This window comes from Equus caballus, chromosome 5 (assembly GCF_041296265.1).
Source record: "Equus caballus isolate H_3958 breed thoroughbred chromosome 5, TB-T2T, whole genome shotgun sequence".
Lineage (NCBI taxonomy): Eukaryota > Metazoa > Chordata > Mammalia > Perissodactyla > Equidae > Equus > Equus caballus.
This window is the reverse complement of record NC_091688.1, coordinates 47069669-47084635: the sequence shown is the minus strand read 5'-3', so window position 1 is coordinate 47084635 and position 14967 is coordinate 47069669. Positions and strand designations below refer to the sequence as shown.

At 39.7% G+C, this 14967-nt stretch overlaps 1 protein-coding gene and 1 long non-coding RNA gene across 2 annotated transcripts in view; one reads left to right on the top strand and one right to left on the bottom strand.

Moving 5' to 3' along the window:
- RNF115 (ring finger protein 115) overlaps positions 1–14967 on the bottom strand; it is a 73601-nt gene that overhangs the window by 6685 nt on the left and 51949 nt on the right. The window contains exons 5-8 of the mRNA XM_023641318.2: positions 4955–5026; positions 3692–3764; positions 2657–2750; positions 460–575 (exon numbers count right to left, since the gene is read on the bottom strand). Coding sequence (XP_023497086.1) covers positions 460–575; positions 2657–2750; positions 3692–3764; positions 4955–5026 — 355 coding nt within the window. The remainder of the gene's footprint in view (positions 1–459; positions 576–2656; positions 2751–3691; positions 3765–4954; positions 5027–14967) is intronic.
- LOC106783186 (uncharacterized) lies at positions 6329–13328 on the top strand. The gene is made up of 3 exons (XR_001380812.3): positions 6329–6385; positions 8990–9127; positions 13163–13328. It is a non-coding gene; the product is annotated as an uncharacterized lncRNA (long non-coding RNA).

Here is a 14967-nt window from a genome sequence, read left to right as displayed (position 1 = left end):
TTAACCAGAATCAGTGACCTGAGATGGTCTACAGCAGGAGTCAGCAAACTTTCTCTGTAAAGGGACAGCTAGTAAATATTTTAGGCTTTGCCGGCCAGACCGCCTATGTCGCAACTACTCAATTCTGCTAACATAGCACAAAAGCAGCCATAGACTATTTGTATACAAATGAGCATACTTGTGTTCCAATAAAACTTCATTTACAAAAACAGATGACAGGCCACAGTGAACTTTGAGCTTTGGTTTGCTAAACCCTGGTCAGAGAAGTTCCAAACAGATAGTAATCTAAAAACCAGTAATGGTACTACTAGGAGTTAGCCAGGGACTAAAACCTGATCTGCTTGGCTCTCCATTAACTGTTAAATACACGCTTACTCTGAACTACCACCACCCCCACCACCCCACGAAGATGTGACAGGCAGAGATACCCCATCACAGATGACAGCTGTCTATACTCACCAGCTCTAACCACGGCACAATACAACTGCTGTGGAAGAAGTGGTTGCAGGGTAACTGCCGGACTTCCTCTTCAACTGTGTAATCTTCTTTGCATACTGGACACTCTAAACCCATATCTGTTGGAGGAAACAATGACTTTTAAAGTAAAGAAGCAAAAAGAAGGAAGAAAAAAACTTGTCCAATGTCTCTAACAACCAAAGGACATATGCATAAAGAACAGACACAGAGCACATCCAAGGAGAGGCAGATTGGAAGCATGAATTTGATTTCTGAATGGAGGTGGAGGTGGTGGTAGATGGGGATATGAAAAGGAGGACTGAGGAATGAGTCTATTCCAACACAGTCTAGATGGGAACTATATAAGGCCTACTTTTCAACGTAAAGAGTTGGAAAAAATAAACTGGGGCTTAGATTATCTGTCAAGTAAAACAAGAAAAACATCTTCTCAAATGTAGCTTTCTGGCAGTTTGCACTTAGCAAACACTGGCGATCTGTCCACCACAACAAGGCACTCATCTCAGCAATCTTAGCAGTCCCAGTCAGTGTCTCAAGCCACTTTTCCCCTACTATTTTCCACATCACGCATCTTCTTTCAGCATAGTTGGCCTCAAGCCCTCTGTACAAGTGGTTAATTAAAAGCTGTGCCAGAAGGTGGAGCTGCAGAATTGCAAAACCCAAGGGTAGTTCAGGCTACAAGTCCAGAGACAGGAAGCCCTGTTCTCTGAGAGGAAATGGCTACAAACTACATTGTGAGTACCTGGCAACAAACTCTGAGTTTCCCAAGTCTAGCTAATAATACCAGCTAGTCTCTCTCTCCAGTGGCTGAGGTATGCTACATGCCCCACAGCACTCAAGGCATTTGGAGAAGGACTACCACTTAATAGATTCACTCCTTCCTTCCATTCCTACCACGTTTGCCCTAATTCTAGCTTTTACTTCTTATGCCTAGTCTACTGCAGCAGCCTCTGAGGTGGTATCCCTGACTCCAAGCCTCCAATCCTCCAAATATATACTATGCTTTGCCACCAGCTAATTTGCCCTAATACTAGCTTCATAGCAATCTCCAGCTCATCCCCACTTCGATTCTTAGCTGGCACCTCAAAATCAACAAATTCAAAATTAAAAACCTCACATCACCTTCCTACCCAAACCAAGACCCACTCACAATTACTCCATCTCTGATGATGGCAGCACCACCGCTGTAGTTACAAAACTGCAAAATCTTAGTCATCTTTGACCCTCTCCCCTCCTTCATCCCATTATGCAATCAGTCATGAAAGCCCTTCTTCAAAATGATCTTCTGAATCTACCCTTTCCTTTCTGTTAGCATTGTCACCATCACCAGAACCCCACTTGGATGCTGCAACAGCCCCCTAAATCCATTCTTGCCTTTTCCTGCTTCCAATTTCCTTTACACACTACCTCCAAACTAATCTCCCCTAAAAATAACTTAAATTTCCTCATTCCTGGATTTGGGGACCTACAAAACTTAACTAGTACCTAAAATATCCAGCCCTAACTACTCTGTCCATTTCGAGATCCCCTTTAACAATGCCCCTTCCTTCCTATCCAGTTATACTTCCCACTACTCCCCAAACCAGATTCTATTTCAAGTCTAGTAACACTCTCCTTATACCTGATTCAGACACCATGTCCATGCTAACATTCATACATTGCTTCATACTTTTCCTTAAACAGAATTTGTGGAGAAGGAAACTCTCAGTCCAAAATAATGTCCCTTATCACTAAATTCCTTCAGTGATTACAAATAAAATAATATCTATGTCTAATGTACCTAACTGTATCTGACACAGAGAAGATGTGAAACAAATCCCAACCTCCAAGTTTTTTCTCTCCTTTCTTCCCCAAAGTCAGTAGCACCTGTTCAACATTATTTTCTCTACTGTTGTTTGTTTGGTGAGTTTTGCTTCTCCTAGTAAGTTCTTCAAGAAATCAAATTTTATATGTCTCTGTACCTCTTTATTTCCTGCATGGCATCTAGAAAAGGAACACAGTAATTGCTCAGGAAATACCTGTTGACTAACCTAATGAAGCAGTAGGTACCTTCTATATCGGGCATCCGGAGAGGAATTTTTAGGAGTGCTTTAGCTTCCCTTGAAGATCCTCAGTATAGAAAGGTGCTGGGATTGTGAACAGAGATCAGAAGGTGACAGAGTAAATACGAACATGAACCTACCAACTTGTTCCTGAGTTACTGTCACTGTTGGAAGAGATGTGATCTTTTCCTTGTCAGCTGGGGGAGGCCCTGTATTTTCCAGTTGTCCTAAAAGCTACAAAAAAAGAAAAAGGAAAAGAAGAAAAAGCGGCAGACATCTCACTATCCCTGGGGAGGGAGCTGCTCCAACTGAGAAAAAACAGAGCTGGGATTAGAAACGTTAGTTGCTCTTTCTTCTGCAAGGCTGTGAGAGGCTTGGGTTTCCTCTTTCCTGCTGCAAGAACACTTACAATTGCTTTACAATTTCAGAGTGACATTAGTACAAGCCTACAGACTCTTCATTGAAAGGCTCACCTTTGGGCATAAAGCAACTTCAGAGGCAGCAAAAGGGTTGCAATGTCATGAAAAAAACTACAGCTTAATAAAAAGTAATATTTAACTGATCCAAAAACTTCATTTTTGGTGGAAAATTTTGGAAAAGGGTGGAAGTATGGAAAATAGCATAAGGTAAGCCAGGAATTAGGTAAATTACTGCTTACAAGAAGACTTGGATATAAACGACATGCTTTCTATTCTCAGCAATCCACAGGGTAATGAAAAACCAATTAAAATAAAATAAACATACACAAGTGGAAGCAACTATACATGGCATAAGAATACCTTTTTCTCTGCTTCCTTCTCCTACTTTGCTCCATCTAGAAGAAATTCCTGCTTCAACATGTGAGGATACCCTCCTTTTTTGTGAAGTACTTGTTAAAAAGGATCCTCACAGGACTGAACAAGAGGCCAAAAACACAAAATGCTGTTTGTTATGGAAGTCTTTTCTTTCTATGGACATAAATCCATCTTCTAGAAAGCCCCTAGGACCTATAAAGTACATGGATGCTGTGCTAAACCCGTAAACCATTTATCCCTTTAGTAAAATGGAAACCGACAAGCTCAAAATATTAGGGAAAGCAGAGTGACCGCCATTTCAGAAAGTAGCAGAAGGAAAGCAGAAAGCCTGTGGAACCAGGAGACACACTGAACAGACACCCTCAAAAGGCAGCTCCTCACCTGGGTTACAATGGCATCAAGCCCTGTCTGACCCCAGGCATAGTCCCCAGGGTTGGAGTGCAGCATCCCGCTCCTATACATGAGATGAGATAGACAGACAGCATTAGATGGAGTGACCAGGCTCTGTCTTACACCACAGAAAAAACTGGAGGAGGAATCCTGCTCTCTCTCAGAACTGGAAAGTCACTAGTTCTCTAGAATCAACTGGCAAAGAATTTCTCAATATTTTCAAGGTCAAACAGATTAGCCAGAGGTAGTCTCTCATCCTCTAGGAATTTTTACTTAACTGAATGGAACGTAAAATGTGAAGCTACCTAAAATACCACAATGTGCCAAAGCAAAAAGAGTGACTCATGGCCTGTTGGTTAAGAAGTTTGTCTTCTCTGTGCCCACTTACATTAAACATAGATGGAGCTGCTTTTTAAGGAGAATTTTCCCTTCATGGCTGGCCAAAATCTACAGCAGACTTGCCTCAGTCTAAGAGGCTGCCCATAGTACTAGACAATGAGGAGCTTTCAAGTAAAGCAGCAGCCATAGCAGTCTCTCTGAATCACAACTTAGAGCAATTACCAAAGGGAGTTGGCAGCATCTCTTTTTGGAGTGGCTAGGGCACTGCCCTGGATGAAGGACGTCCAGACTCTCTGGCTGGAACATGTTTAAAGAAACTAGAGGTTGGAAAATAGGGTAATGGTGTAGAAGGACTGAGGTCCCTCTGAGCAAAGAGGCCTTCCAGGGCAGAGTCAGAAGGGGCAAATAATTGTACAAACAAGAGGAAATTCCTTTTTAATCCCTATCGTACGTAAGTGTCACTCTGATACTGAATTATACCCTCTTGTTTCTTCTGAAAAAACTTCTTATTTTTAAAAAAGAAAGTTAAATATGTTTGAAATTTCAGAAACTCTTAAGGAATGAAATCTTCCCATATGATCTAGAGGAAAAACCCACACATCAGATACCAAGCCTGGCAGGGATCATCTCATTCTCCATCTCAACACAAGCCACAGATCAGAATATGAACAAAATCAGACACATCCAGTGCCGAGACATCCTGGGGGACCAGAATATCCCTCATGAGCCTGAACAATAAAAAATAAGTTCTGATTAAGTTTGGGATCAGCAATTAATAGCAGTCTAACAGCCTGCCAATCACATCTATATACTCACCTATGCAGCTCTTTCTTTTCTTCACTATGGTACAGAAACTTTAGTACCTAAAATGATGCTACTCCAGCAGAGTAAGACAGAAGGCATTTAGTTACTTACCAGGTAAAAGGGTGTGGGGATCCAGGAATTGCAGAATTTGCAAAGAATCCTGCAAAGATCTGTTGTATTATTCTGTTGGAGGAGAAAATATTAGATAAGACAACAGACGAACGAAAGTACTTTACAGATATCCATGCCTGACCAATCATCAACTCCTGTCCCAAACCACAATGGCTTTTCACTGACCATTATACAATAGATAGCACCAGAAATCAGCCTGCTACCTGGTACAGTGCTATCTTGCTATTATGGCTATCTTCCTGAGCTCTGTTTTCTTATGGATTAACAGATTTTGTGAATTAGGCTGGAAAGGGATCTGATTGTATGGTGTAGTTTTCAAACTATGTTCCTTGGATCCTTGGCAGTAATATGAAGAGAGGCTGGAAGTGATGCTATGCCAGTGGGATTCTGGGCCTATCTCCTTATAACAAGGGTAGTTCCATTCTTATGTGTTTTACACACGGGGTTTTTATGTAAGAGACTTATTTAAAGAGTCCTTTTTCTTTCGAGAATAATTCCATTTTACAAACACATATCAACATGCTGTATTAGCCCTCAAAATGTGTTTCAAATGCTTATAACACAAACACATGCAAACACACACACGCTTTACACTTGACATTCTGAACACTTAAGATGGTACATCTACCCAGTCCTTTATCCTAATGAGTTGGTCTTTGTTACCCAAAGAGATATGGGGTAATATCTCAGCAAAAGAAAAACATTAAAGGAATTTTCCTCTAGATCTCCCATTTTCTGAATGATACGCACTTTCTTTTCTTTTTTCCCCCAGCTTTACTGAGATATAATTGACAAGATAGGTACTTTTAACCCCCAGCTCCCACTTTATCTATTAGGCCAGTCAATATAACAATGGCAGTAGCCAATACCAGACTCTCACCATTCCTAAAGTTCAACAATAGCTAACAATACTGTGTGTTTCTTTTAAAATATGTCCACGGGACGGGCCCCATGGCCAAGCAGTTAAGTTCACATACTCCACTTCGGCGGCCCAGGGTTTTGCCAGTTCGGATCTTGGGCGCAGACATGGCACCACTCATCAAGCCATGCTGAGGTGGCATCCCACATAGCACAACCAGAAGGACCTACAACTAGAATAAACTAGAATATACAGCTATGTATTGGGAGGGCTTTATGAAGAAGAAGAAGGAAAAAAAAGAAGATTGGCAACAGATGTTAGCTCAAGTGCCAATCTTAAAAAAAAAAATGTCCACAAATTATCATAAAATAATAATAATAACTTCCTCCCTCAAGTATAGGCTGGACTTAGTGACTGATTTCTTAACAACAGAATATGGTTAGATAATCTGTGACTTCCAAGACTAGGTCATAAAAGGCACTGTGGCTTCCTCTTTACACCCTCTCTTGGATCACTTTCTCTGGGAGAGTGCCATGTCAAGAAGTCCTGTGGTAAGTCCCACATGATATGGAACAGAGGCCTCCTGCCAACAGCCACAACAAACTTGCCAGAATAGGAGTAAGCCCCAACTGATCCTTTACATGACTGCAGCAATGGCCGATGTCTTGACTATAAACTTGTAAGACCCTGGGCCAGAAGCACTGAGCTAAGCTGCTCCTCAACTCCTGACCCACTAAACCTGTGAAACAATAAATGTTTGTTGTTTTAAGCCATTAAGCTCTGGGATAATTTTCCACACAACGATAGATTACTAATACAAATTTTGATATCTGGAATTGAGTGCTGCTGTAACAAAAACCTAAAATGTGGAAGTAGCTTTGGAACCCAAGAGAGGTCAGAGGCTGGGAGGACTTTGAGGAAGGTGTCAGTGAACGTTTGAAGAACCTTGAAGAAACATAGAGAGGCATGATGGTCCCTGAGGAAGTTATGGGTGAGAGCTTCAGTGAAAGTGAGAAAAATCTTACTGGAAACTGGAGTAAAAGGGATCCTTGTTATATAGTGGCAAAAGTTGTTGCCTGCCATAATGTGGAAACTAGAAGTTGTGGCTCATGAACTGGGTGATAATTCAGCTAACAAGATTTTCAGACAGGAGCACTAAAGATGCCTCTTGGCTTCTTCTTGCTGCTTACATTAAAAAGCAAGAGAGGGATAAATTAAAGGAAAGATAGTTAAACAAAAAGGAGTTAAGACTAGATAATTCTGAAAATTCTCAGCCTCTCCAAATGATACGAAAATTAAGAAAGGGCTTCCAAGCAAAGAACAAATCCAGGACATTGCCAAAAGAAAACGGTTAAAGATAAGCCAAGACTGTGGCTATAACAATTCTTTGTTAAGACCTCAGAAAGATCTAGTGGTGCCTAGAGAACTATTCAGTTAAACAATTGGGCTTCTAAGAAGCTTAAGGGTATTAGTATTAGGTTCCTAGAGCTGCCATAACAAATTCCCACAAACTAGGTAGTTAAAACAACAAGAATTTTTCCCACAGCTCTGGAGGTCAGAAGCCTGAAATCAAAATGTTGCTAGGGCCTTCTGGAGACTCTGATGGAGAATCTGTTCCATGCCTCTCTCCTAGCTTCCAGTGGCTGCTAGCAATCCGTGCTGTTCCTTAGCTTGTAGACATATTACTCCAATCTCTGCCTCAGTCTTCACATGCCTGTCTTCCTTGTGTTTTCTGTGACCAAATTTCTCTCTTCTTAAAAGAATACCAGGGGCCAGCCTGGTGGCACAGTGGTTAAATGCACATGTTCTGCTTCGGCAGCCCGCGGTTCGCTGGTCGGATCGCAGGTGCGGACATGGCACCACTTGGCAAGCCATGCTGTGGCAGGTGTCCCACATATAAAGTGAAGGAAGATGGGCACGGATGTTAGCTCAGGGTCAGCCTTCCTCAGCTAAAAGAGGAGGATTGGCAGCAGATGTTAGCTCAGGGCTAATCTTTCTCAAAAAAAGAATACCAGCCATTGGATTAGGGCCCACTCTAACCTAATATGATCTCATCTTGATTACATCTGTAAAGACCTCATTTCCAAATAAGGTCACATTCACAGGTACTGGGGGTTAGGACTTGAACTTCTCTTTTTTGGGGATATATTTCTACCCACTACAAGTATTGTCCCTCAGCAATTCCAGCAGAAGCCCAAAGTAGAAAACAGATTATCTAGAAGAGATCTGTGGGTGTGGTTTTTGCTAATGGCATGAATCTCAATAAGATTCATAGGAGACTTATCTTACAAATAAAATTAAGTTTTAAAAAGAAACAGAGCCAGCTTAAACTGAAAGGTATACAGGTGGTACTAAATGAGAAGGGGCCTTCAGGCTCTCAAAATTCTACTGCCAAGAAGCAGGCTAAGAAAACTATGCAGCTACAAATTCGGACTACTTTTCATGGAAAAGAAAGGATGACTCACAGGGTGGAATCAAGAGCCTAGAGGGAAGAAACAAGAGCCACAGAGAAGCATTCCTGGGCAGAAATAGAACCAAGTCCTAATCAAGGAATCTCCAACATTTATCCAGACAAACATGAGAACTGCTATGAATCAGTGACTTCTCTGTGCTTCCCATTTTCTTTCTTTTTGAACAGGAATCTCTATACCTGTTTATTATATGTCTTTCCCATCACTGTATGTTAGGTGGGTGAGGGGCAGAAAACTTATCTCCTTAGTTTACAGGTCTTCATATCAAAAGGAATTGTACTTGAGGAACTATACTCAAGGAGCCTCATCCACACTTAGAGGTAATTAAATGACAACAACCTGGATTTCAAGTTGATGCTGTAAAGGGAAAAGACTATCGGTGGCTCTTGGGAGGAAGTGAGTCTATTTTGCACGTGGGAAAAATGGAAGGAATTTGTGGCCAGAGGGTGAACCGTGGTAGTTTTAAAATATGTCTACAAATCCTTTAATACTTCCCCCTTCAAGAGGTGGAGCTTAATTCTCCTTCCCTTGAATGTGGGCTAAAGTTAGTAACTCATTTCTTACAGATAAAATAAAATGTATGGCTGCAATGACAGTGTTTACCTTCTGCGATCAGGATATAAAGGGCATTATGGTTTCTTTCCTTCTTCCTTTCTCTCTCTCGGATCACTTATTCTGGGGAAGCCAAATGCCAAGCCATAGGGACACTCAAGGAGCCCTATGGAGAGCCACACATGGTGAGGAACTGAGGCCTCCTGCCAAAAGTCATGTGAGTGACCCAACTTGGAAGTGGATCCTTCAATCCCAGTTAAGTGGTCAGAGGTTAGTGCCGCCTAAATAGCTAAGATAAATACACCCAATGGTCAACACAGGTTAGCATAAGGGAAGCCACCTTACAGAGGGGAAGTATCTTGGGGCTATAACAAAATACCCACTTTTCCTTATTAGCAATGCTCTAGTTTGCACGTAGCTTAGAGAAGTACACATCTGCTTGCTCTGCTATTTTCATAGCCTTGGCTTATACACAGACCTCCCTATTCCAATGAGGCAATAAAACTTGGTTCTTTCAGCTTTTCCAGGGACGTAACGACCTTTGGGAAAAAACCTCTGCTGGTATCTGTCGCTGGTGAAGAGAGACAGGGATGCTCTGTAGTCTCAAGGACTACAACTCCAGATGGTCAACATCCTGAGACGCCCCCTCCCTTTTTCAGCCCATTTGCCCTATAAAACTGCTTCAAAATTCTGTAGTTTTAAGATGGTCTTTAGGACACAAGTCCACCATCTTCCCCCTTGCTGGCAAGCTGTAATAAAAAGACCCTTTCTCTCTTACAACCTTGCCTCCTGACTGTTGGCTTGTCTTACAGCGAGTGGAAGACTCCCTTTGGTGGTTACAAGATCACTGCAGCCAAAGCTGTTATTTTGAGTATAACCTCATGAAACCCTTTACCAGAACCACCTAGCTAAGCTGCTCCTAAACTCCTGACCCTCAGAAACTGGGAGATAGTAAATGTTTGCTGTTGTAAACTGATAAGATTCTGGGGTAATCTGTCACACAGCAATAAATAACATATATTGTTAAAAAGAAACAACAGGACCAAAGTGGAGTCACTTATGCCAAGCCCCACCAAGACTTAATATCTAACCTAAATGCAGTTTCAGCCTCTCCCAGGAGAGGACTTTTAAACCAATCTGTCTGGAATTTCCTGATCAACACTAGTGAGGTAATCTGCCTGATAAGACCCCCTGCCTTCCCCTAGAGGAAGGTGAACTTGCCTGAAATAATCCACTCTTTTAACTTGTCCCACCCTCTTTCTGCCTATAAAAATCTTCCATTTGTACAACTCCTCAGAGCTCCTTTCTGCTTGCTAGATGGGATGCTGCCCAAATCACGAATTGCTGAATAAAGCCAATTAGATCTTTAAGTTTACGTGGAATTTTTCTTAACAGTACCCTCCTTTGCTTGCCAGTAACTAGAACAGTAAATTATCACATGCTTGAATTAACCAATAAGTAAATGGTAATAATCAAGTCTGAGAGAGAGCCTACTTCCTTGAAGCTCTAAAGCTGACCCTATACAAAGGCTTGCAGTAGCCAGGGAAACCTCAGCTGATCAGCTGCTGATTCCCCTTTCTCAGCTGCTTTTTCTCAGGAAATCAGATGTTAGCCCCATGTCTTTGCAACAATAACACAGAGACTGCTCAGAGTGGCCCCAATAAGTACATGAGCTGTTGTTAGGAGATTATCTTCAGTTGATACATACATACTTACACTGATTTCTTTATTGTTGTTGCTAAATACATAAAATCCTTTCTCGATAAAGTAATAACAGGTAGCTAAAATGGGAGAGGTGGGAAGAAAGGAGGGTGGTATAATTTTAACAATCCATAGAAGAGAAATCAATCCACAGGGTCTTGAAGGGAAGACACAGATAAGAGTCTTCAGGTAAGAAGGGGGTCTTGAGGGAAAGATACAGATAAGACCAGATAAGAGTCTGCACCTAATTTCCAGAGCTGTACTCTCACTAAGTTTTCCTCCTAGGTCCCTGGCTGTCCCTTCTCAGTTTCCTCTGCTTATTCCTCCTTATCTCCCAAACTTCTTATCAATGAGGGCCCAGGGTTCAATTCTTTGAACTTTCTTCTATTCTCTTTCTTGACTGCTTTGGCAATTTCATCCAGTTTTATCATTTTAAATGCTACAAATAGGCCACAACTTCCAAATTTCATCTCCAGCTAACACCTCTGCCTATTCGACATCACCATCTGAATGTGTAATAAGCACCTCAAACTTATGATGTCCAAAACTGAACTCTTAAACCTTCTCCCCTAAACCTGTTCCTCTCAGCTGGTGGTGGCTCCATTTTTCTAGTTGCTTAGGCCAAAAGACCTTAGTGTCACCATAATTCTTCTCTCTGTTATACCTCATATCCAGTCTCAGCAAATCCTATCATGCCCATTGTCAAACTATATCTGGAATCCAACCATGTTTCATTACCCTCATCGAAACCACTGGCACCTCTAGCTTAGATTAATCCAACAGTCTCTTAAATGGTTTCTCTGCTTCTGCCCTTGCCCTTGTGCCCCTTGCAGTCCTCCCATTCTGTTCTCCACACAGCAGTTAGAATGATTATTTTAAGACATAAGTTAAACCATGTCATTCCTCTATCCTAAACTCCCCACTGGATTTCCACTGCACTCAGAATAAAAGCCCTTACAATAACAGCCTACCAGTCTGATCTGATGATCTGATACTCACCTCCTCAGTCCCACCCTCAGCAACTTCTCTGTGACCTCATTTCCTACTATTCCTCTCACTTACTCGGCTCCACACTGGCCTCTCCTTGCTGGCACATTCCTGGCTCATTCCATCACTTCAAGCACTTCACATCTATTCAAATACCTTTTCAATAAGGCCTTTGCTGACTGCACTTTTTGAAAGTTCACTTCCCCAATACTGCATTTCCCTTACCTGCCTTTTTTTCCCATAGCATTTACTATTGATTAACACTCTATTGATTTAAGTTATTTTGTTTGTCTGTCTTTCCCCATTAGTACTTAACCTCTGCAAAGAACAATCATTGACTGTTTTGTTCACTAACATATAGAACAGCACCTGGCACAGTAATATACAAATGTTTGTTGAATGAAAAAATCCCATGTGGGGCCCAATCAAAATATATATTGTAAGATATATACAATCTATTACAATAAAAAAGGAGATTATAAAATAGGTATAGTATGATTCTTTTTCAATCATATACATGTAGGTATCATATAAAAAGGTCTACAAGATTATGCATCAAGGTGTAACTGTTGCTATTTCTGGGTTATGTTGTCTTTTTAATCCATATCAATATATACTTATGTTGGTTCTTTTTTTTTAAATAAGAAAAAAAAGTTAACCAAAAAACGTCAATTCTCAAAATTTGAGTTGTGATCGGTAGTTAGAAAACTATGGTCCCAGAACATAGGGTTAACCTCAAGAGACCATAGTCTTAAGATAGGAATTCTTAGAAGTAATGCACCCTACAAAGCAATTCAGAGACAGTTTACTGCTAAGATCAAAGGACTTTCCTTTGTATAACGAGAAAGGAGGCTAAAACACCAGGCTAAAATGTAACAATAAAAAAAGTTAAAAAAGTACAACACATTAAAATAAAGATAAGTCTTAATGCAGTAAGTGTAAACTAATAGGTGGTAATCTCTATGAAGTCTGGAAAGCATGAATGTGTTAGTTAATCTAACACAGTCAAAGAAAAAGAACTGACAAATAATATTTTACCATGCTAAAAAAAATTCTTTAAGGTAAAATACGAGTAATGCCCTAGACTTATCACAATCTGCATGAAATTTCTCCTAACGATTATGAAGTTTCCTTTGTTGATTCTATACATACCAAATAACCATCTGATTGCTTTTGATTTCTTGATATCTGGGAAATTCAAAGATGGTATTACGTTACAACCCGAAAAGAGTTTTCCAGTCACTGAAACAGAATACCCCCAAGTGTAAATGAATAAATTAGTCTTCTCATACAGGTCAGATTCATTTAAGGTTAGATAAAATGAGCTAATCTATTCAGGACCTGATTACCTGGATAAACTATCATTTGAAAGATGCAGATTAGAGGATAGAGCACACAACTTAGGCACACTCAATAAAAATTTGAATGAATGAACAATGTAAGACTCACCCCTCTTTATATTAGCAAAATGGTTTCACTCATGCCAATGAAAAAGCCAAAGGAAATATATCTCATTTCAGGGGAACTCCTTAGGCTGGTGTGAGGAACACATTAATAATCCCATAAAGGCTAATCTCTGACATCTGATTACTTAAAAGACAAGTATTCTCTCTACAGTGCAATCAGTGGAATGAAGAGGAGCCTGAGACATTGTCCATGGAAACCACCAATTGAAAGCCTGACAAGCAGAATAAAAAGTTACACTGCTTCTCAAATCAACAGGACAAAGTGTCAAGAAGCCAAGATGAAATTTAATAAATAAAAAAAACTATCAAATATAAAATTGTAACGTGCTTTCAAAACACTGGGTAACATTACAATGACAACTACTATAAAGCAGTACATGTGGAACAATCTGGGCAGACCTGCAAAGGAGGCAGAGTAATATGCTCCAACGATATGTTGTGTTCCATTTACACTTACATGAAAGAAAAAAGAAACAACTGAAAACTTTCAAGTTCTACTTATCGACACACTGGTATGTGTGCCTTAGAAGGAAGTTTCCAAGAAAGTTAGGGAAATGCTTAAGTCTTTTTTTAAAAAATTTGGGAAGGCTATATGATACTGTTAACTTTTTTCAAGTATTTTTTAAAATTTATAATTCCACCAAATACAAATATCTTTATTTTTGCAATATTCTGGCTCCAACATTTAACTGGCTTTATATCCTTAGGCAATTTACCTGACCTCTCTACGCCTCAGTTTCTACTGTAAAATGGAGATATTCACAGTAACTTCGCCACAGGGTATAGTGAAGATTAAACAAATTAACATCTGTAAAGCACTCAGACTGGTGCCTTGCACAAACTCTTAGCTACTATTACTACTAATTCACATGTTCCATACATCTCTTAGAAACAATCACTATTATCCGTTTATCCAACACAAATATATTCAGTATCTACTATAAAACAGACACTATGCTAGAAGCTGGGAATACAGAGATGAGTAAAACACCGCCCTAGACCACTAACCCCTGAAGTAACTGAAAAGGTTGGAACAGATCTGGTCCCCCAAAATATGCCAGGCTCAGATGGAATTACACGTAACTTTTATCAAACCTTTAAGGAATAGGTAATTCCTATGTTATTTAAACTATTTCCAAGTATAACAAAGCAGGAAGATTTCCCAGCTCATTTTATGAAACGAACATAACCCAAAGGAAAATTACCAGTCCCCTTATGAACAGATGCAAAACTCCTAAAAAAGATGAGGAATAAATCAACTCCAATAGTGTATTAAGAGATTAACGCTCCTTGACAAAGCAGTTTTTATTCAAAGTGTGCATAATGGGTTCAACATTAGAAAATCTATGAGTTAATAAAAAGCATTAATTGTTTAAAGGAGAAAAAACATTTTTGATAGGGCTGCAAAGAACATTTGATAAAATCACTAGTCATTCTTAATTAAAACTCCCTAATAAATTAGCAATAAAATAAATCTTTCTTAATGTGATAGTGCATATGTTAGGAATCAAAAGCAAACATGCTTAACAAAGAAACACTAATTCACTCCCAATGAAGTCAGAAAAAAGACACGGATGCATACTACTAGACAACTTTGTTTTGATAATAGTGCAACAGGTAAGTAAAAATAATGAGACATAAACACAGGGGAAAAATACAATCAATGTTTATTGATATGACTGATAATCTAGAAAACTTAGAATAAAATGAAAAACTATCAGAGCTAATAAAGGAATTCAAGTAAGTAGCAAGGTGATGGATAACAAAAAGCTTTCCAGTAATAATCAGTTAAAAAAGTAAATGAAACTATAAAATTTTACTAAATGACATCAAAAAAAACAAAGAGAGGCACAATGCGAAGTTGGCCTAGATGCGAAATTTCAATATTATAAAAAGTGCCAACTGTCTCCAAATTAATATATAAATCCAATGCATTTCTAATCAAAATCCCAAAGG